The sequence below is a fragment of the Salmo trutta genome, chromosome 1, assembly GCF_901001165.1.
Source record: "Salmo trutta chromosome 1, fSalTru1.1, whole genome shotgun sequence".
NCBI classification, from domain to species: Eukaryota; Metazoa; Chordata; class Actinopteri; order Salmoniformes; family Salmonidae; genus Salmo; species Salmo trutta.
The window spans coordinates 26,624,112-26,647,421 of NC_042957.1; the positions used below are offsets into that span (position 1 = coordinate 26,624,112).

General features: G+C 42.7%; 1 protein-coding gene across 2 annotated transcripts in view; it reads left to right on the plus strand.

The window, feature by feature from the left end:
* Positions 1-18,129, plus strand: part of LOC115192511 (polypeptide N-acetylgalactosaminyltransferase 14) — a 126,750-nt gene extending 108,621 nt beyond the window's left edge. For both annotated transcript variants that reach the window (XM_029751111.1, XM_029751119.1), the window contains 6 exons: positions 1,895-2,021; positions 4,508-4,600; positions 5,892-5,975; positions 7,004-7,148; positions 15,025-15,144; positions 17,301-18,129. In XM_029751111.1, the coding sequence (XP_029606971.1) occupies positions 1,895-2,021; positions 4,508-4,600; positions 5,892-5,975; positions 7,004-7,148; positions 15,025-15,144; positions 17,301-17,459 (728 nt within the window). In that variant the 3' untranslated portion in view covers positions 17,460-18,129. The remainder of the gene's footprint in view (positions 1-1,894; positions 2,022-4,507; positions 4,601-5,891; positions 5,976-7,003; positions 7,149-15,024; positions 15,145-17,300) is intronic.
* Positions 18,130-23,310: the final 5,181 nt, after the last annotated feature.

Below are 23,310 nucleotides of genomic sequence, written 5' to 3' on the forward strand. Positions count from 1 at the left end.
GCCAGACCCCTGGATCAATAGGTAGCGTGAGCACTTCTCTTCCCTGCTTCATGCTTGCTTCTGTCAGGTACATCTGCAGGCAAGTTGTGCACCACAGCCAGGGCTAACCGAGGTAGTGGTGGGGATGATTCATAGTTTATTACAGTTTCTAAAAGGCCAGGAAGCTGACTAGCACTCTCCCATGTATCTCTGGCAGAAGGATGCTGGGGTTCACATAATAGACAGACAGTTTCTCCTGACTGTACTGCTGCTGTTCAGATCAATAAAGAAAGGAGTAGAGACTGGAAAAGAAGGCTCTTCCTCTTTCTCTCACTTTATCAACATCTCTCTCCCGTCTCTTTTATTTCTTCCTCTCTCTCTCTTGCTCTCTCTCATTCTCTCTCTCTCTCATTCGCTGTCTTTCTCTCTCATTCTCTCTCTCTCTCTCTCACACACTCTCGCTCATTCTCTCTCTCTCATTCTCTCGCTCTCTCTCATTCTCTCTCTCTCTCTCTCTCTCTCTCTCTCACACACAAACACACACACACACACATACATACACACACTTTCTCATCTCCCTCACAACTCTCTTTTATTTCTCTCTCTATATCTCGTGCTTACTCTCTGCGCTGCTCCCTTTCACACTTTGAAAAGTCAAAAAAGCTCAGATGCTTGTTGGGAATGTAACGTCTGCTTCCAGCTCACACTCTCAAACACATAGATCCCCTGAACGCAGCTCACTCTCCAGCTCACACTCTCAAACACATAGATCCCCTGAACGCAGCTCACACCCTTAAACACATAGATCCCCTGAACGCAGCTCATTCTCCAGATCCCAATCACCTGGATTCTGATCACCTGTTCACACACCTGTATGTCATTATCACACACTATTTAGTTCAGTTCTTTGCACCCCATCAGTGTGAGGTATTGTTTGTTTTGTGACACACTTCTATTCGGAGCGCTGGGGTTCCTGTAATTTAATCCTCCTGTGTATGATCGTTTTTTCCTGCCTCACTAATGACTCCTGTTGCCTATTCCCTGCCTGTACTTTAGCCTATCAGATTTCCTGTTATCAACCTATTCCCTGCCTGTACTTTAGCCTATCAGATTTCCTGTTATCAACCTATTACCTGATCTCCTGGAATACGTTACTAGCCTTTTCCCTGCCTGTACTGTTTCCTTATTGGCCCCCCTGTGTATGACCTTCTGCCTGCCCCTGGACCCAGCTACCTGCCTCCTCCTGTGGTCCTTTACAATAAACACCTGCTGCACCCTGCACTTGAAACCATCGTGTTCATTACAGGAAAAGTTTTGAGCATGTTACTCTGAAAAAGGAAGCATAATTTTATATGCTGTGTTTGATGCTACAAAACCTCAACTCTGTTGGGTTTAAAAGACAAGTGTGTAGCATCAGCCCCGATGTTTATACTGTATTAGCCTGGGCTAAATTAGACCAGGCCATGGAGGGACTTGTTTATTTACATTCGTGTGGCTGGTGGTGCACTTCTAAATGAGCAGAGGACACGGCAGTTTAAACATGAGTTTAAACCTGAGATATGAGGCAACAAGCATGTTATCAAATATTCAAAGCATCAGAGTTGCCCCATATACAGATGTCGATGATGGGTAATGTTTATGGATTGTAATGGAACGAGAAGCAAAATAACTTCTTACCTGGTTTCACTTGTAGATTTCCAATAACACTTTGTAATACTGTGTGTGTTTGAATTTCAGTTCTCCTGTCCCTGCCTGTCTCTGCCTTAGGACTCTCTGTCCTCCTCACACAGAACTCATACCATCTAAAAGCACTAAGCATACAATACAGTGTTACTCTTCCTGGTTCATGGCTGTCCCCTGAGCTATTCCATGTGACAATGATAACTAATGGTAGCTGTGTGTTGTGTGTGTGTAGAGATCTCGTTCCGGGTGTGGATGTGTGGAGGGAGCCTAGAGATTATCCCCTGCAGCAGGGTCGGCCACGTCTTCCGCAAGAAACACCCCTACATCTTCCCTGAGGGCAACGCCAACACATACATCAAGTAAGACCTGACTCCATCTGTACTGTTATCCGCCTGCTCCAAAATACAAAAACAGCTAACAACTACACCCAGACACACATCTTAATGTATCTATCGGACTGCCTTCTCCAAAATAGCAAGGCAACCCACGACAACCAAAGTACTGCGCTGTGACTGAACCGCTGTATGTGATACTGAACGCGTTATTGTATTCACTTTGTTCATGTGTTACAGCTGGACTCAAAATAAAAAAAAAGCCAACCCACGGCAGCCAAAATAAGTGTAAAACTTCATATGTACTACTTTAAAAAAAAATATTTGGCTGTTTTTACATTGTTTGTGTGATTGATAGGCCAATATTCGTGCAATGCAACCCAATACTGAGAACAGATTTGCAGCGAACGTGGCAAATATAAATGAAAGAAATTGCTGTAGTTTGCTCTAAAGCTTTGCCTAACATTGTCTTTTGAATGAATTATGCTAAGCTCTATTGTCTCCTGCACATCAGAGTAGTTTGTCCCTCTCTCCATGTTAGGGATTAGGCTCATGTTCCCACTGTGTTTGACAGGGATTTAGTCAGCTAATTGTGTGTGTGCACAAACTCTATTATTTCATCTTAAAACTTTGTGAAAGCGTATCGTCTTTTATCAAATGTTTAACTTTGACATGAAGCCGAAATGCCGCCCTTGGTTAACAATGCCGTTATCGGCAGAATCAGTTTTCTTTATTTGGATTTCTCATTTGCAATTAGCCTTCAGGAAGGTCACGGCATGGTCTGAATATGTAAAGTGAACAGCACACTATTTGATTTGATTGCAGAGCAGTTTCAGAAAATGTGTTGTTGTGTTCAAGTCACCCCTTGACTCGGCTGCATCTTCTTTGACTGACTGGCAGTGTGCGCTCACTGTTCGTTCACTGATTTTTTTCTCTCTCTTACTTACAACATAAAACACATTAGGCTTCAATGAATAATTACTTCATCCTGTCAACAGGAGTCAAGTTAACAGGAGTTAATGAATAATTGCTCCAAGAATGATGTTTGATTTCATGTCCTGGGAAAAAAAGCTTCCAATGGCAGCTGGTGGCTCAGCATGCCCATTGATAATTCTATTTAATTTATTCACCTGCTTTCTCCGTGTGCTCCGCTCTTAGCACAATATCACTGTCGTTTGTCTTACAAGCAGTTCCGTCCTTCTCTGTCCCAAAGTCTTCTGCTCAGACGCCAGGCTGTGTAACAGTAGGGTTGAGTGAAAGGTGGAAAGGAGAGATGTGATGTGTGAACTTCAAAGGAATATAAAACAGCAGGGGGTACAGTAGGCCTAAACGTTGTATTGCTGCCTGTGAGGACCAAGGGGATAGGATAAGGCTGTAGACTAGTTTAATGAGCTGTACAGGACAGTGGGTTCTGCTAGAGATGCACTGGAATGCACCTTTTAAAGCTAGAAATCTGCACATGCTACATCTGTTTTTGGACTTGTAAATTCATTATATATACCCATTGATCCTTGAAGAACATAACTTATAAATGCCTCATGAGCTTAGTTCAACTGTCGTACCCCATCGTGAACCCAAAATATAAGCTTGTTTTGCTCCAATGTTTGTTCAACAACGTAAATGTAACAAACACTGTGTAGCCTAAAAACATGGTTAAAACCATAATTGTGTTATAATGGATGATCAGTCCTTGCATCCACAGCTCGGCGTAGGAATTTGAGAGTGGTTCCATTTCTCCAAGCCCGTCCCTCGTCTTTTTACTACAACAGAGGTGGGGAGGCATCTAGCTTTAAAGGTGTCTTCACCCAAAATTCCAAGTTTGCCAGATGCTTTCAAATGTCAAAAGAGGACTAAAGTTGAGTTCAGGATGTATGACAACGTGATAGAATTTGATTTTGGAGTAAACTATCCCTTTAACGTCTATAACAACACACATATATATTGGGAGAAGGTCCACAGTATGCAACAGAGGAATCACATTACTAGAAGTATTTATCCACTTCAGTCACTGTTCCATTGACCAATCCCATCATTACATGAAACGCTTCACCTATGCATTTGTGTTCAGGCCAGGGCGCTCAGACTTTAAAGGCTGGGTGGGTGTAGCAGGTCCACTAGAGGAGGGTGCGTTTGGGTCTGAGGATTATGGAATTCTCAATTACATATTTTCCCCATTTAATATGCAAACTGTAATGAAATGGAACTAGGATGAGCATAAGGCCCACAACTTTCAGTGAAAAGTGTGAGCTTGACATATACGGAATATGATACAGTATACTTAACTCGCAGGATAACATTATTTTGTTGCTAATCTTTAGCAAGCATGATGGTGAATTTTCTTGGAATGTGTTTGAGACCAATGTGTGAGGGCTGGCTTGGCTTCTGGTTATTTTGGTCACATACGCGCTAGGCCTTTTCACACTGGCGGTCTGGGCTGGCCCACCCTGGAGTGAAGTGGTTTAATGTAAAATGCCTGCTGAATCCTACTGTGTCCTCTACTGGCTGTGTTGCAGGAACACCAGGCGCACGGCAGAGGTGTGGATGGACGAGTTCAGGCTCTTCTACTACTCGGCTCGCCCTGCAGCACGGGGCAAGTCCTACGGAGAGTGAGTGACATATCACCATACACTTCTACACAGCTTACACTTCTACACAGCTTACACTTCTACACAGCTTACACTTCTACACAGCTTACACTTCTACACAGCTTACACTTCTACACACCATACACAGCTTACACTTCTACACAGCTTACACTTCTACACAGCTTACACTTCTACACACCATACACTTCTACACAGCTTACACTTCTACACAGCTTACACTTCTACACAGCTTACACTTCTACACACCATACACTTCTACACAGCTTATACTTCTACACAGCTTACACTTCTACACACCATACACTTCTACACAGCTTACGCTTCTACACAACATACGCTTCTACACAGCATACGCTTCTACACAGCATACGCTTCTACACAGCATACGCTTCTACACAGCATACGCTTCTACACAGCATACGCTTCTACACAGCATACGCTTCTACACAGCATACACTTCTACACACATACACTTCTACACACCATACACTTCTACACAGCTTACACTTCTACACACCATACACTTCTATACACTTCTACACACCATACACTTCTACACAGCTTACACTTCTACACAGCATACACTTCTATACACTTCTACACACCATACACTTCTACACACCATACACTTCTACACAGCTTACACTTCTACACACCATACACTTCTACACACCATACACTTCTACACAGCATACACTTCTACACAGCATACACTTCTACACACCATACGCTTCTACACACCATACACTTCTACACAGCATACACTTCTACACACCATACACTTCTACACACCATACACAGCTTACACTTCTACACACCATACACTTCTACACACCATACACTTCTACACAGCATACACTTCTACACAGCATACACTTCTACACACCATACACTTCTACACAGCATACACTTCTACACACCATACACTTCATACACTTCTACACACTATACACACCATACACTTCATACACTTCTACACACCATACACCATACACTTCTACTGCTATATTTTATATTCTACAGAGGGCTGATAAAGAGAAATATTATAGAACACATACATTGCATCTGGTTTAGCACGATTAACGGGGTAGACGGTTCAAACCATACCATTCAGGTTATTTAAAGAGAGCCTTTTTGGTCTCCCTGCATTACATATTGGAGCAATGTGCCTGCCCCTGTGTAAGCGTGTAGCACTGCCTTTTCTCTGATAAGAGCAGGACAGCATTATAAAAAAGCTTCCTCTCTCTAACATACACTTCATTAATTTCCCTCTCTCTCTCTCTATTATCAGCATTCATGGCAGGGAAGAGCTCCGCAAGATTCTCAAGTGCAAATCCTTCAAGTGGTATCTGGACAACGTCTACCCAGAGCTCAAGTGAGTGTGTGCGGCTGGCCACTCACACACATCCCATTATGGTTCATTCAGAATAGATGAATGATTATTTTTCATATTCAGGCCTCTCTATTTTTGTGCCCTGATTGCTCTGTGTCCGCCTGGCGTTTGTCCCCTGATTGCTCTGTGTCCGCCTGGCATTGGCTTCAAAAGCCTCCTTGCAGCTCAATCTGACTGATACAACAACAGCCAGGCGTGATGGAGTTTAGGTTAATCCCATGGACCGAAATGAACAATGTGGACTCAGGGGAGAGAGGTCTGACCTTTTAGATGACGTGGAACCACCGTTAATTGCGTAGTAAGAAAAAAGACTATTAAAAGTTAGTTGAAGAGGCAGGTGAATTGAGAGAAAGTTGAAATAAGGAGGACAAGTCCCAGTGAAAGGACAGTAGTGAGGAAGCGTATACACAGAGAACGATAAAGACATACAAGAGCTAGAGAGAGAGTGATATACAGAGAGAAGTACAGTCATAGGCTATTACAAAACGCTTGCAGAGCACACAAAGGATATAAGGGATATGAGTACCGTTACCTATGGGGGGGGGCTGTGTGTGTGTGTGTGTGTGTGTGTGAGAGAGAGATCCACTGCTGCTGGTTCCAGGTTCCTGTTTGCTGACTAAGTGAATGAGCTAGGCTGTAAAGCTTCCACAGACCCACACTGGCAGCAGACAACATTACTTAAACACAAACCAACCCCCCACCCCCCCAAAAGCCATAGGTTCTGCCTACCTCTGATAAATGGCTCTGTCATGTGAACAGCTGTTTCTTCCTGTACATTTAAATATTGATTGTAATTCAGTTCAGACATTGTCTGAGGAAGCATTAATGCCAGGACACGGAACATGACACGCCAGCCTCAATGTTCATCTCTATACTAAATAGTTATTGATGTGCATGTAAAAATGCCACCATGAATCTATCCCAGAATGCATCTGCCTTGTATTCTGCATTGGGGAATATACTCTAAATCAAGAAAATACATGTATAAAATGTGCGTTGTGTATTTTCAGAGTGCCGGATGATTCGGACTCTAAGTCGGGGATGATTCGTCAAAGACAGAATTGTCTAGAGTCGCGAAAGCTGGAGGGACAGGACCTCCCCTCTCTCACACTGGCACCCTGCATCGGGACCAAATCTGTGCCAGCACTCAACCAGGTACGGCCTACACTCAACATTCAAACAGTCAAGAATTAATAGACAGACTCAACCGTATATCTATGGCCCGCTCAAGACTCTACACTCATAAACTGAGAGCTACGGATCAATATACACTACCGTTCAAAAGTTTGGGGTCACTTAGAAATGTCCTTGTTATTGAAAAAAAAAATTACAGTAAAAATCCATTAAAATAACATCAAATTGATCAGAAATACAGTGTAGACATTGTTAATGTTGTAAATGACTATTGTAGCTGGAAACGGAATATTTTTTTATGGAATATCTACATAGGCGTACAGAGGCCCATTATCAGCAACCATCACTCCTGTGTTCCAATGGCACGTTGTGTTATCTAATCCAAGTTTATCATTTTAAAAGGCTAATTGATCATTAGAAAACCCTTTTGCAATTATGTTAGCACAGCTGAAAACTGTTGAGCTGATAAATGAAGCAGTAAAACTGGCCTTCTTTAGACTAGTTTACAGGCTCAATTATAGGCTCAAAATGGCCAGAAACAAATAACTTTCTTCTGAAACTCGTCAGTCTATTCTTGTTCTGAGAAATGAAGGCTATTCCATGCGAGAAATTGCCAAGAAACTGAAGATCTCATACAACGCTGTGTACTACTCCCTTCACAGAACAGCGCAAACTGGCTCTAACCAGAATAGAAAGAGGAGTGGGAGGCCCTGGTGCACGACTGAGCAAGAGGACAAGTACATTAGAGCGTCTAGTTTGAGAAACAGACACCTCACAAGTCCTCAACTGGAAGCTTCATTAAAAAGTACCCGCAAAACACCAGTCTCAATGTCAACAGTGAAGAGGCGACTCCGGGATGCTGGCCTTCTAGGCAGAGTTCCTCTGTCCAGTGTCTGTGTTCTTTTGCCCATCTTAATCTTTTCTTTTTATTGGCCAGTCTGAGATATGGCTTTTTCTTTGCAACTCTGCCTAGAAGGCCAGCATCCCAGAGTGGCCTCTTCACTGTTGACGTTGAGACTGGTGTTTTGCGGGGACTTTTTAATGAAGCCTTCATTTCTCAGAACAAGAATAGACTGACGAGTTTCAGAAGAAAGTTCTTTGTTTCTAGACATTTTGAGCCTGTAATCGAACCCACAAATGCTGATGCTCCAGACACTCAACTAGTCTAAAGAAGGCCAGATTTATTGCTTCTTTAATGAGAACAACAGTTTTCGGCTGTGCTAACATAATTGCAAATGGGTTTTCTAATGATCAATTAGCCTTTTAAAATGATAAACTTGGATTAACTAACACAACGTGCCATTGGAACACAGGAGTGATGGTTGCTGATAATGGGCCTCTGTACGCCTATGTAGATAGTCCAGAAAAAATCTGCCGTTTCCAGCTACAATAGTCATTTACAACATTAACAATGTCTACACTGTATTTCTGATCAATTTGATGTTATTTTATGGACAAAAAATTAGCTTTTCTTTCAAAAACAAGGACACTTCTAACTAGAACTAAAGTCTAGTCCAGAGTCAATACTACTGTATCATTTTACATTACATTTGACATTTTAGTCATTTAGCAGACGCTCTTATCCAGAGCGACTTACAGTAGTGAATGCATACATTTCATACATTTTTTCTCCGTACTCAGTATCACTACTGCCTGGTTAAGGGGCTGTTCTGCACACAAGTCCAGCAGCTTCAACACTCACTGACAGAGAGGTACTATGTATCCCAGGCTGTCAGAAAGTATCTGTCCTCATTAGCCTCTCCAGCACACACTGTTTTAAAACAAACATGGGCTAAGCCTCTCTCCCCGTCCGTCAGTACTGCTCCTGTCATGTTTTCTTTCCGTCTCTATACAATTCGAGCAGACAAGCATCATCTTGCACTTGTGGAATTCAGCCTGAGCTGCTCCGACTCTGACAGTCTCACACACCGGCTCGCTCACACACCTGGATCTCTCTCTACCTCTTTCTCGATCTCCCCACCCCTCTCGCTCTCTTTTTCTACCTCTACCTCTTTCTCCCCTTCTCTTTTCCCTCTTCCTCCCTATCAATCTTTCTTGTATTTGTTTTTCTCCCACTCTGTCAATATGCCTCTCCCTTCTCTCTTTATTTACCCTCTCTCTCTCTCTCTCTCTCATTCTACCTGATGTTATGTCAGTGCTACCAGCAAGCAGACCTGCCCGAGTGCTCAACGCCTCTCAGCCTCCACAGACTATTCCCAAGCACTTGTTCTGCAGATAGGATCATTCTCACCTCCGTGACCGGCTGTCACAGCACCTCCCTGTACACGTATTTCTGTCTCTCACGTACACACACACACACACACACACACACACACACACACACACACACACACACGTCTAAGACCAAGTGTTAGCTGTTGATGGGTGATTAGTTATGTAAATCAGATGATATCATAGAGATGTGTGTTATGCAGAAGTTAAGAAAGGCTCTCAGATGGTTCGACTTGTTTTCGTCGGGAGGAGTGTGTTTTTTTTTCTCTCCCAATTCATTTCCCTAGGAAGCACATTATGTTTTATTTGGCTTTAATTCAGCGCTGAAACATGGTAAAACAGGCTACTGTATAATTATTGTGTCAGCATTCATTTAGACTACGCCTATTATGGTTCTGCAGTACAGTGGCCCAACTGTTATGTGTTGTTATTATTACAGTGTATAAGAATAGCAGAAGTGTCTAGTTCTAGGTAGGACACTGCTCTCAAAGCAGATTCAGTATGAGACTGGCCACAGCTGTTCGTTATGTTCCAAGCTGGTGGTTCTCAGGTGTTCTGATTAAAACAAGGAAGTAGACGGAGATTCAGCCAAAAACACAGCAGCTGCCAATATGTAAGACTGGATGTTCTTACTCAGACTTTATCCAACCAGCCTGTCTGTGCTCTATTATATAGCCTCTGTCAATCAATCAAATGTATTTATAGAGCCCTTTTTTACATCAGCAGATGTCACAAAGTGTTTATAAAGAAACTCAGCCTAAAACCCAAAAGAGTAGCAATGCAGGTGGAGAAGCACGATGGCTAGGAGAAACTCCCTAGAAAGGCAGAGAGGAACCAGGCTCTGAGGGGGGGACCAATCCTCTTCTGGCTGTGCCGGTGGAGATTATAAGAGTACATGGTCATTAAGGTTAGATCGTTCTTCAAGATGTTCAAACGTTCATAGATGACCAGCAGGGTCAAATAATAATCACAGTGGTTACAGAGGGTGCAGCAGGTCAGCTGGCTTTTCATAACCGAGCATTCAGAGGCCAAGAGAGCAGTTGAGAGAGCAGTTGAGAGAGCAGTTGAGAGAGCAGTTGAGAGAGCAGGGAGAGAGAGAGAGAGAGAGAGAGAGAGAGAGAGAGAGAGAGAGAGAGAGAGAGAGAGAGAGAGAGAGAGAGAGAGAGAGAGAGAGAGAGAGAGAGAGAGAGAGAGAGAGAGAGAGAGAGAGAGAGAGAGAGAGAGGAGAGAGAGAGAGAGAGAGGAGAGAGAGAGAGAGAGAGAGAGAGAGAGAGAGAGAGAGAGAGAGAGAGAGAGAGAGAGAGAGAGAGAGAGAGAGAGAGAGAGGAGAGAGAGAGAGAGAGAGAGAGAGAGAGAGAGAGAGAGAGAGAGAGAGAGAGAGAGAGAGAGAGAGAGAGAGGTATAAGATAGCAGGTGAACAGGTCAGGGTTCCATAGCTGCAGGCAGAACAGCAGAAACTGCATCAGCAGCATGACCAGGTGGACTGGGGACATGGACGGCCAGGAGTCGTCAGGCCAGGTAGTCCTGAGGCATGCTGCTGGGGCTCAGGTCCTCCGGGAGGGGAGATAGAGAAAGGTGGGAGAATTAGAGGCAGCATACTTAAGATCACACAGATGAATCTAGTTGCTTAGCCCTGCTCTAAAAACACACTGTCTCCTCAAGCAGCGCACAGATCCCTTAGACTTGGAGCCACTTAGATTAACATTACAGTAAATTAACATTGGCGTGCCACAACGGACATCGTAAAAAGCTGTGCCATTACTGCTGGGTAATTAGATTTAATACAGAGCACATTTTCACTGTGCAGTTTATTCTATTAAGCAGTGTTGTGTGCATGCCCTCTGCCTTCCGACCTTTTAATCTGCTAGCAGGCCTCGTCTCCACCCACCTGCCGTTTAATACACAAAACCCAGCTGGGCCTGGTTATTACAGCCCTCTGTTCTCAAACCAGAGACATGCCTACTGTAGTGGCCTGGCCTCTTGGTGTCACCTCCACAGAGAGGTGAGATACACGTACCTCCCACACTGCCCTCTGACATGGCAGCTGTCACTTGTGCGCACAATGCCACAAATAATGTATGTGCACACACACTAGCTCACACACACCCACACACAGACAGACACACAGACAGACAGACACACAGACACACAGACACACAGACACACAGACAGGCACACACACATACACACAGGGCCCTATCCTCTGTGATGTGTTTCCAGGTGATGTGATTCTTATTGTAGCAAGGTTGTAATGTAATGATGTGACTGCTGCAGGGTAACAGGACGACTAATGATCCAGGTGGACTAGCTCTTACGATGAACATGGCATATACACTACAATATTGGGCTGCATTCTCAAGGCAGAACAGTGTATTTCATATCAAATGGGGTGTAAAATAACATGTCAACATGTCATGCTGATGCAGGCCTGTTCCCTACGCAACACATGTTCTTATGATTCAAGTACTCTTGTTAGTATAGGCTACTGTAGAGGTTGTTATGGTGTGTGGCTGGGAGAATGGATGGGACTTGGTTTTTGTGTGACCTTTTTTGTGCCTGCCTACTATCCTTGGGGAATGAAAACCCTTGGAAACGAGTTTCACACGTTAGACTGGCAGAACGTAGTGCTAACTCCTCTGGGCCACTTTTCCAACGCTAGGCCAACCTTGGCTGCTCCATAGAGATAGAACCCTCTGTGGAAAGAGTCTATGTGGAACCAGAAAGGGTTCTCCCTGGAACCAAAAAGGGTTGTCCTATGGGGACAGCCGAAGAACCCTTTTGGAACCCTTTTTTTTCCGAAGAGTGTAGATAGAGGACTCTAGTGCCCAAAAGCCTGTTTTATCATGGGCAGCACCATTAAGGACTTTCACCATTTGGAGGAAGGATCACATAATTCCATCCAGGTGACCAGGAGGATCCAGCCATTGAATTTATACTCGTAAGGAAACATTCCATAACTGCAGGTGGCATTAAATCGCCAACCTTGGCTTTATACATGTTCAAACAACACAGTATGCGGCAGTGTGCACCCTTTCAGTTTGTTTACCAACTCATAGACGACGTAGTAGAAGAAAATGTACCACTTCAAAATGGAGATGGCCTCAATGGTGCTGCCCGTGCTCTCACAGACGCCATAACGGGACCGATACAATGATGCGATGTCTATCTAAGTCTATGGCTGCTCATCTCTAGAAGTCCGTGTTACAGCTTGATGTTTGCCTGGGATGTCCTCTGGTACATTGATAAAAGCCTGTAAAGAGAAAGAAACGTTACACTGGGTGATATTCGGAAAAAAGGTATTAAATTATTTGTAGCTCTGCTAGTTGTGCTCTATCAGCCGTACTTTTTGTATTAATGTTACCACTATAAAGTGCACATGTTTTGGTAATAAGATCGCTATTCATATATTAAGGAATGGTTAGAATTGACCTTTGATTCTTCGTTATAGCGGACACGCATAAAGATGGCGGCCCCCGTATACTGCCGTGTTATTCAGTGCTCTCCATTACTCTGTTTGTATCTTCGTTAGCACAGTACACTTGATCCCAATTCTAGAGCTCCGTGACGGTGGCAATGCAATTCAAAATAAAGTCGATTGTGCTGATTTACTGGCACATTGAACCATGTTGCACGCCGTAGTTTAAAACAATGAAGTCATATCTGAATTCCTCCATCGTTATGCAATGTGTGTTCCTTCTGCCGAGCTCGGCAGGGGGCGTGTCAACCAGAGCGCGCGTTCGAGAGCGCCAATTATCCTGTGGTTTGGGTAACGCATGCGCTATGGTTGCTAAATCCCGGTGGAAAGAGAAACTTGTACCAGAGTTTAATAATTGTAATGTACATATAATTAAAAGCCCTCACTCTGGGCATTGCACTGAATCCTCTGGTCTGCATGTCTTTTCAAAGACATTGGTTAGAAATAGGCAACATATCCATTGTACATGGCCACCGCTGTCCATGCTAAAAGGTCAGAAGCAAATATCTTATGAATATAGACTTTGGTCCTTCGTAGCATGGCCGTCTAGTAATTACCACGGGACCTCCTTTGTGTTGTCAAACACACACACATACATCCCTACTGTGTGACCATGCTGAACATCCAGCATAGGAATCACCAGTTCAGTTGGGAAGGTTGTCCTTACTGCTGCTGCTCACTACATATCTTCCTAATTGCCTCCAATTACGTTGCCAGAACCCTCTTCCTATCTTGGCGTCAGCCCTCAGGTGTCGCTTGCTATCGACTCACTTATTTTGTGCCAAAAGAAACTAGACAGGGTCTACCATTTCTACAGATAATGACATGTATCTGAGGCACTTGTGTGTGAAATCAGTAGTTCTCAATTTGCTCTGCTATAGGAAAATCAGTACAAGCAAGCATACATGTGTAGTTAAAGCTTGAATTGGTCGAAGACCTGTCCTATTTAGTCATCTTAATTCTTTTTTCTAAACACATGGTTAGACATTATGAAACCAAGGAAGTGCACAAAAGTTGAATCCAAGAACATCACAACATCATGTTAGAAAAAAACTAGCTTCCAAAAAGGCAGGGACCCAGACAAGAACACAGATGCTTTATTGTTTGAGCGCAGGGAACCACAGTTTAGTGCATCTCTGTTGGAGTGCATCTCGCCTGACTAGGACATAAGGGTACAGGGATGTTGCCTGGCAGCTTGTACCCGGAGTGTCTTTAACAACAAGAGTTTCAAATTGTCTTTCTGTCTGATATTCTACAATAAAACACTAGAATCCATGACATATTATGTGTGAATATTTGGATCCTTGTGGGCCCACTCAATATCAAATCCTCTGTAAGCTAGCTAGACCATGAAAAGTGGCTGGATGTGCCTGCACCACCATACACAGGTATCCTAGTGGTTAGTGGGGCGGCAGGTATCCTAGTGGTTAGTGGGGCGGCAGGTAGCCTAGTGGTTAGTGAGGCGGCAGGTAGCCTAGTGGTTAGAATTTTGGGCCAGTAACCGAAAGGCTGCTAGATCGAATCCCCGAGCTGACAAGGTAAAAATCTGTCATTCTGCCCCTGAACAAGGCAGTTAACCCACTGTTCCTAGGCCGTCATTGTAAATAAGAATTTGTTCTTAACTGACTTGCCTAGTTAAATAAAGGTAAAAAAGAAAACACAGACAGGCTTAGCAGCATCTCATTGGCATACTTTAGTTTCAGCGATCAAAATATTTACTGTTTTTCATCTGGGTTTTGGCCATTCTCAAGACTTGACTGTGTGTGTGGATTGTGTGTGGATTGTGTGCGTGCGTGCGTGCGTGCGTGCGTCAATCTCCACTATGCTGGCTCAGTAATATTCCCTGGTCTGGTTCCACAGAGACAGTCTTATTATGTCATGATGTATGGAATGTTCCTGAAGAGTGAACCCATTCCCAGAGACAGATGTTTTGGAGGTGTGGGTAGTGGTGTGTGCTGTACTGAAGACACACACTCTCCCTGGCTGGAGGAATTGGGTCGCCTCACGATTGGATGTAGCATACACTGATACACACCCAGTCTGTAGTAATCTGTGTTTTCAGTAGTATGACATAACTGTGTTCTGCTAAATGTTGTGTTCATACTCTCACATACATGGTACGTAGACTGTTTTGTTAGTACGTAATTGTCGTGTTGTTGATGTGTTATCAGTGTATCTCTCTCTCCTCAGGAGTGGATCTACACCCATGGGCAGCAGATCCGCCAGCAACAGCACTGCCTCTCCCTCTCTACCACTTTCCCTGCCTCCCAGGTCATGCTCATGCCCTGCAACATCGGCGACGGGAAACAAGTAATAGCCCAGAGGGCACCCGTCCTCACCTGAACACCCATCACGCTGCACTGTGCCGGCCCCCTGCCTCAAACGAGCAAAGTCACTTTTGACAAGCCATAAATCAACTTTCACTTAGGCAGTCTGATAGTGCAGTGGAGAGTGTGTTTGAGAGCTCTGGGTTCTGCCTGTATCACCAGCCAGCTGCTGCTGCTGCTGCTGCTGCACCCTGAGACAGAGGCAAGGTCCTCTTCAGTCTGTTCCGGCTTATCTAACAGTATGCTAGCGAGGCTGTTTACATGGTTTGAGTCTGTACGAAAAGGTTGTACATGTTTTATTGACATTCTTGGTAAACAATGAGGGAAACAAAACAGAGGAGTTGGTTTGTGGAGAATGTGTGCAGATACTGTCAATGAGTGGGAGGGTGTTTTAAGCAGCATGCATGACTGTATAATGTATTCACATTGTTTTGTTTGGGTGGTGACTGCGGGAACAGATGATTCATGAATATGTGGTGATAATGATGTAGTGTCTGGTGAAAACATAGGAAGTGAGAGAAAGAAGGATCGTGAGAGTGATGGAGAGAGAAAGAGATGATAAATAGCACACTTAAAACAATATACACAGCTCAGTTACAGTCTGGTGTTGCGTAGATAAGTAAGGGCCACATAATAGACCTCTGTATCGGCAGGTAGATTTTAGGTCTCCCACTTTTAGAAGTTGCGCAGGTATATACTACCTCCTCCTGCTTAAAAGGCTCCCAAAGCACCATGTTCCACCCCTGGCACATAGACGGAAACTGTTCAGTGATAACTAATTAGAGCCGTGCTCATGTGTTCCCCTCAGGCCACTATAGGCTACAGCAGAGAGAGGCTCTCAGGAGCCTACAAATGTGCTTAACTATCAATTGTGCATCAACAGCCAGTAACAAGAAGAATTACTTAGAGGCACCACAGGCACTGAATACAAATTGATTTTGTTTTAATTATTTTCTTTTATCAGTTAAAAAGTGCAGTCTCACTTTGCTTCATAAAAAAAGGGAAAAAAACATGTCATGGCAATTTGAGTCTTTCCTGCTTTGATCAGGGTCACAATGGAACAGAGCTTGTTTCTGTTCACTGACTTTAAATACTGTGAAACAAAAGACGCTCTGTATCTCTATCACATCCACCATGGATTTTTCTGCCATTTTAATCCATGGGCGGAGCGCCAAAAACATTTTTTTCAAGTCGCTTTCAGGATGGAAAAATGCTTTCAGCGTAAATTTAAACAACTAAAACCATATAAAGTATGTAGAAAATATAATGGACCTATATCTTATTTTTTTTATAATATCATCGTTGAGAACTAACAATTACCAAAATAAAAGGTAGACAGTCAGGGAGAATTGAAAATTCCCAAAACAATGAATTTAGTAGTATTCATTATGTTATTATGTTTGAGAAAAAGAGCAATGTATAATTGCAGGAAATGAGCTTAAAAACGGCAACATTTTCTCTACATGGCAAGATATTTGTTTGAGTTTTAGGAATTTGGCTCAAAAATTCAAACATTTCTCTACACAATGGAGATGGGGGCCTGTTCACAAAAATGTAGCCACTCACATGGGCCAGCTGCTAATTGCCACGCCTCCTGCCATGCCCACAACCTTTGCCCTTTTTGATCCAGAAAAATCCCCTTTATATCCACTGTATTGTTTCTACCACGGAAGAGAGACGTGATCATAATACGCTCCACTAGTCTTGGCAACAGGCTTTGCCTGTCAGCCGTCACGTTCTAACCAGTGATGGATGTGTGAGGCAATGACAAAATCCTTGCATGTTTGCTAATATCCTCAAGTTTTGTTAATATATAAATTCAACAATATCAACAAGAAGAAGAATTCGCTGCTGTGAATTATTATTGTGACTCACCAGAAATTGAGTAAAGAGGGACATCTAGTGGTGAATAGTGGGAAGAGTGCCATGAACGTGACATGCAATAAAGATCATTAGCTAAATATGAAGTTGGCAAAATTACAGGGTCAGTAATGGACAATAGTTGCCCAAACCTTTTGACTTATTTGAACCAATGGCATTCTGTTACAATTAATGGACAATAGCAGTTTAATAACATTGAAATGCATGTCTCTGTATACAGTATAGTTATTGATATTTGTATTGTCTGTTGTGTTCCAGCGATGGCAGAAGTCAGGCACCCATCTGGAGCACCTGGCCTCCCACTTCTGCCTGGACAGTGAGATGGCCCTGGACGGCATCGAGAGCAGCAAGATGCTGGTGATCAGCCCCTGTGAACTGACAGCCTACACCCAGAGATGGGAGATGCCCTTCTCCTGATCCACCCACAACACAATCCTTCCTGTAGAGGAGGACTACCCTACAAGCATTCACAAACTTCTGCAGTGCTTACTATAGCCAAGGGCTTTAAGAAGAGAGAGAGAGAGAGAGAGAGAGATGGAGGGAGAGAGGGAAAGGAGAGAGGAGGTGGATACCAGAGTAAAGGGTGTTTTCGGTCACTGAGATAAGTCTTTATAAGATGGCAGGGACTTGGACTGATGTCAGCACATTCAAGTGTTCAACAAGACATTCAGCAGGGCTGAAGTCATTTATTTTGGGCTAATATAGTTGAAAATACAGGGGACACCATTTTTCATTGCTGTTTTCATTGAAACTCGTGGTCTGTCAAAACTATTCTTCTAACTGCTGCTTCAAGTTTATAAGTTCTGATTTAGACTTCAACCTGTCTTCGTAATGACATTTCAATGGGGATCTAATATGGGATGGGATGCAGTTATGATGGAATTTGTGTCAGCAAATTTAATGCACATGTCAAATGGCGATATTTTAATATCCTATGATTCCCATTTATTTTTAATTGGAATGGAGATGACTTTTACACAAAATGTCTATGATCCTGAAACACACACACACACACACACACACACACACACACACTGTAATAGCCAGTGCTGCAATGTCAAACAGGAAATAAAAGAAATACAGAAAAGGCTTGTTTATTAGTTTTGTGTTCAGCAGTGATAAGTGGCCTATGTAGAATATATTGATAACATTTTATAATGGTGAAGGTTGGATGCCCCTTCCCTGATTTAACAAATTGTGAATTAGTCTCAGTATAATTATTTAAATTGCATTAGGTGTGACTGGTACCAGCACAGCACTGGCACCTCGGTCAGCATTACCAGCATCTTACAGTTCTGTGCAGTGACACATCATGGGTTAACAAAGACAGACGAACGGCAGAAGTATTGATCGCTAAATGGTTAGGATTTGAGAATGAATAGCATAATAACCGCTCGCTCAAATGAATATGCCTACCTGGCTAACTTCCATGGGAAAAGGATCATTCACAGATATGATGTTATGTCATGCTATCAGAGATTATTTACCAGAGGCTTAATGTTAGCTAGCTAGTGCCCTTATTATGTATTATTTGGGTACAAAGGATGTCAATGGACTAGGCTAGTCTTCGTCGAACACATGCAGATGTCGGCTAACGATTTAGCGAATTATGATTATTTGCTCTGAAATCTGTTAAAGAAAGTAATGGTAGTTTCGATGGAATTCTTTACAATTTGAAAGCGACTATACTATACTAATAGCGCTTTCAAGACAACTGGGAACTCTGAAAAAAAACTAGATCAAATCATGACGTCAGCGATCTTTAAGTCGGAGCTCTAGAAGATGCCAGAGTTTCCGACTTGAAATTGTGAGTTATCTTGAACACACTGAAGTCAGAAGTCTGAGATTTCTGAGTTCCCAGTTGTTTTGAACGCTAATAGAGCCCCACACTGGAGGTGTCATAATACCCATGAATCCTAGCAGTCAAACAGGGCTTACCCTGGCGTAACATTTTGATAACCATATATATCTCTCTTGGATAAGGTGACTTTCATCAATATATTAGTCTCCATTTACTCTCAGATTTGAAAATGCTTTGCCTAGATTTGGCAGTCTCGTCCAGATCATCATGGCATTTGTAGTAGTCCTGGTTGTATTTTTCTCGGGTTTTTGCCTGCCATATGAGTTTTGTTATACTTACAGACACCATTCAAACAGTTTTAGAAAATTCAGAGTGTGTTCTATCCAAATCTGCCCCCTAGCCCGTAGAGGTTAAGATAGCCACATTAGCAGATAATTTGCATTTCATTTTTGTGGGGTAAATACAGGCGAATATATTAATAAAAAGTAACTTTCCGAGAGAGTTATCAAATCGTCACACCAGAGTAAGCCTACATGAAACACAGCCCTTATTTTAAGTGTATATAAAATACCCAATGGGAAAAATGAATGGTGGAAAAACAATTGGAACCAGTCCCTTGTTTGACCACAAGGTTTTATGGCTATTATGGTATTCTATACTCCAAGTAGACATCATAAGAAGGAATTCCTTTCGACCATGCCCACAAATTGAGAAAAACAAACATTATTTCCCATTGACCCGCATTGTAATGTACATACTGAACTACGATTTGCAATCCTCCCACATAGGGAAACAGAGCCTTGCGAGAAGAGCCCCGTGGCTTCAGGCTATTCAGCATGGGAGAGTGGGAAATGTGGGGACCAGGTGTCCAAGTAAGGCTACACGTAGCTACAGTATGTATGTGGAAAACATGTAATCACAGGTAAGACATACAGTACCAGTCAAACGTTTAGACACACCTACTCATTCAACGGTCTTTCTTTATTTGTACTATTTTCTACATTGTAAAATAGTAGTGAAGACATCAAAACTATGAAATAACAGATATGGAATCATGTAGTAACCAAAAAAGTGTTAAACCAATCAACCACACTCTTGGCATTCTCTCAACCAGCTTCATGAGGTAGTCATCTGGAATGCATTTCAATTAACAGGTGTGCCTTGTTAAAAGTTAATTTGTGGAATTTCTTTCCTTAATGCATTTGAGCCAATCAGTTGTGTTGTGACAAGGTAGGGGTTGTGTACAGAGGATAGCCCTATTTGGTAAAATACCAAGTCTGTATTATGGCAAGAACAGCTCAAATAAGCAAAGATACATGACCGTCGAATCAAATCAAATCAAATGCTATCGGTCACATAAACATGGTTAGCAGATGTTATTGGGAGTGTAGCGAAATACTTATACTTCTAGATCCGACAGTGCAGCAGTATCTAACAGGTAATATCTAACAAATTCCACAACAAAACCTAATACACACAATCTAGCAAAGGAATGGGATGAGAATATATAAGTATAAAATATATGGATGAGCAGTGACAGAGCGGCTAAGACGCAATAGATAGTAAAGAATAGATAGTGAAGGATACAGTATACAGTATATACTGTACATGAGATGAGTAATGCGAGATATGTAAACATTCTTAAAGTAGCATTATTAAAGTGACTAGTGTTCCATTTATTAAAGGGGCCAATGAAATAAAGTCTGTAGGTAGGGGGAAAACTTTAAGACATGAAGGTCAGTCAATCTGGAACATTTCAAGAACTTTGAAAGTTTCTTCAAGTGCAGTCGCAAAAACCATCAAGCGCTATGATGAAACTGGCTCTCATGAGGACCGCCACAGGAAAGGAAGACCCAGAGTTACCTCTGCTGCAGAGGATAAGTTCATTAGAGTTAACTGCACCTCAGATTTCAGTCCCAAATTAAAGCTTCGCAGAGTTCAAGTACAGACACATCTCAACATCAACTGTTCAGAGGAGACTGTGAATCAGGCCTTCATGGTCAAATTGCTGCAAAGAAACCATTACTAAAGGACACGAATATGAAGATGAGACTTGCTTGGGCCAAGAAACATGGGCAATGGACACTCCAAATGTGAGATTTTTGGTTCCATGTCTGTGAGACGCAGAGTAGGTGAACAGATGATCTCAGCATGTATGGTTCCCACTGTGAAGTATGGAGGAGGAGGTGTGATGGTGTGGGGGTGCTTGGCTGGTGACACAGTCAGTGATTTATTTAGAATTCAAGGCACACTTAACCTGCATGGCTACCACAGCATTCTGCAGCAATACGCCATACCATCTGGTTTGCGAATAGTGGGACTACCATTTGTTTTTCAACAAGACAATGACCTAACACACCTCCAGGCTGTGTAAAGACTATTTGACCACAAAGGAGAGTGATGGAGTGCTGCATCAGATTACCTGGCCTCCACGATCACCTGACCTCAACCCAATTGAGATGGTTAGGGATGAGTTGGACCGCAGAGTGAAGGAAAAGCAGCCAACAAATGCTCAGAATATGTGGGAAATCCTTCAAGACTGTTGGAAAAGCATTCCAGGAGAAGCTGGTTGAGAGAATGCAAAGCTGTCATCAAGGCAAAGGGTGGCTACTTTGAAGAATCTAAAATATATTTTGTTTTGTTAACAATTTTTTGGTTTACTACATGATTCCATATGTGTTATTTCATAGTTTTTATGTCTTCACTATTATTCTACAATGTAGAAAATAGTGAAAATAAAGATAAACCCTTGAATGAGTAGGTGTGTCCAAACTTTTGACTGGTTCTGTACATTTAACTTGGTTTGGTATAGTGTGTTTGTACACTACTTGTGGCTGTATAGTCCGTTTGCTTGTGTTGTTGGTCTTGGCAAGCTTAATGTTCCGGACTGGTTGTGACTCATGTGGCTGCTCGCACCATCATGAAAAGGGGCATGAGGGAGGCACTACAGTCAATATTATGCTTTTCTAAGTATTGAGAACACTCAGTAGCAGGTAATGTTGAAAAGTAATCTTTATTAAAAGCATGAGCTGGCGCACACCCAGAGAAAATGATTTAGTGTAGAGGTGCTGACTACGCTGAAGAAGGCACAGTGATGCCGAAACGTTGGTGTTTTTTTTACCCAATAAATTTACTGGTAGGTTAAATGGAGTGTGCAACTCTCTTCGTTTTTATAGAAAAGTAATCTTTAGACATGGAAAATGCAGTTTTGTAATTGACTAAAACAAGCAGATAACAATAAACTGGCGTTTGAAAAAGGTCAACTTTTTGCTATGGGATAACCTAGGTAACCACCGGTTGTTTTCCCCACAGATGGGCGGGCCATGACGGTCCCTGGGGTCCCTCCCCTCTTATCTTCTTTTTCTTCGATGGGGTTTAACGGCAGTTGGCATCCAATATTAATGGTGCATTACCACCACCAGCTGGATGAGGTATTGAATGAGAAAATAAAAAAACATTGTGGGAAAGGGGGAAAACAACATCATACAAAATGAAACATCAACTAACAAAACCCATCCCACTTCTTCAATCACAGTCCACTCAAAAATACCTCCCTACACGGCTCAGGGGCCTGTGATTGCTCGAACATTCACCAACAGGATTTCTTGCGCGGCCTCGGCTGTGAAATCACGAAGACACAAAAAATGTTCAGCTCCCTTCAATGATTCCAATTTTCTTGGACTTCTTCTCCGCTTGCACTGTACAGTTTATGACTATTGCAATAAATTAAAAAATGCCCACCTTTTAACATTAAGCATTTCACTTTCACTCGGTTGATGAGAAACCTTCACTGGTCGTGGAGGCTCTACTACCATTGTTTCTTCCCCGCCACTCGTTCCTTCCAATCTTCTTACCGCCTCCAGATAGGAGACACGCTGGACAGTCCTGACTCTTGCCACCTCAGTCTCCTTCACCTGAACAGAGCACTCCAGGAAATCAGGCACATACTCACCTCCACAACTGCAGCATTTCACTTCATCTGGCATACGATATTCTTCCCTTCTGTCACTTGACCAAATCTTTTACATTTATGACACTAAAGGGTTGTGCACAAAAGCTCCAATAGGGTATCTCATGAATGTAACGCCCTGGCCATAGAGAGGGTTTTTTGTTCTCTATTTTTGGTTAGGCCAGGGTGTGACATGGGTGGGTGTTCTAGGTTTCTTTTTCTATGTTGGTGGTTTTCTTTGTTTCGGCCGTGTATGGCTCTCAATCAGGAACAGGTGTAGATCGTTGTTGCTGATTGAGAGTCATACATAGGCAGCCTGTTTTTCCTTTGGGGTTTGTGGGTGAATGTTTTCTGTTTAGTTTGTTCCTGACAGAACTGTTGCTGGTTGTTTTTTTTTTGTTGTTCTTTTTGTATAGTGTTCATTCGGTTATTAAAATCTTGTAAGATGAACACATCGTCCGCTGCACCTTGGTCTCATTTGAACGACGGCCGTTACAATGAATCCAAACTTTATATGA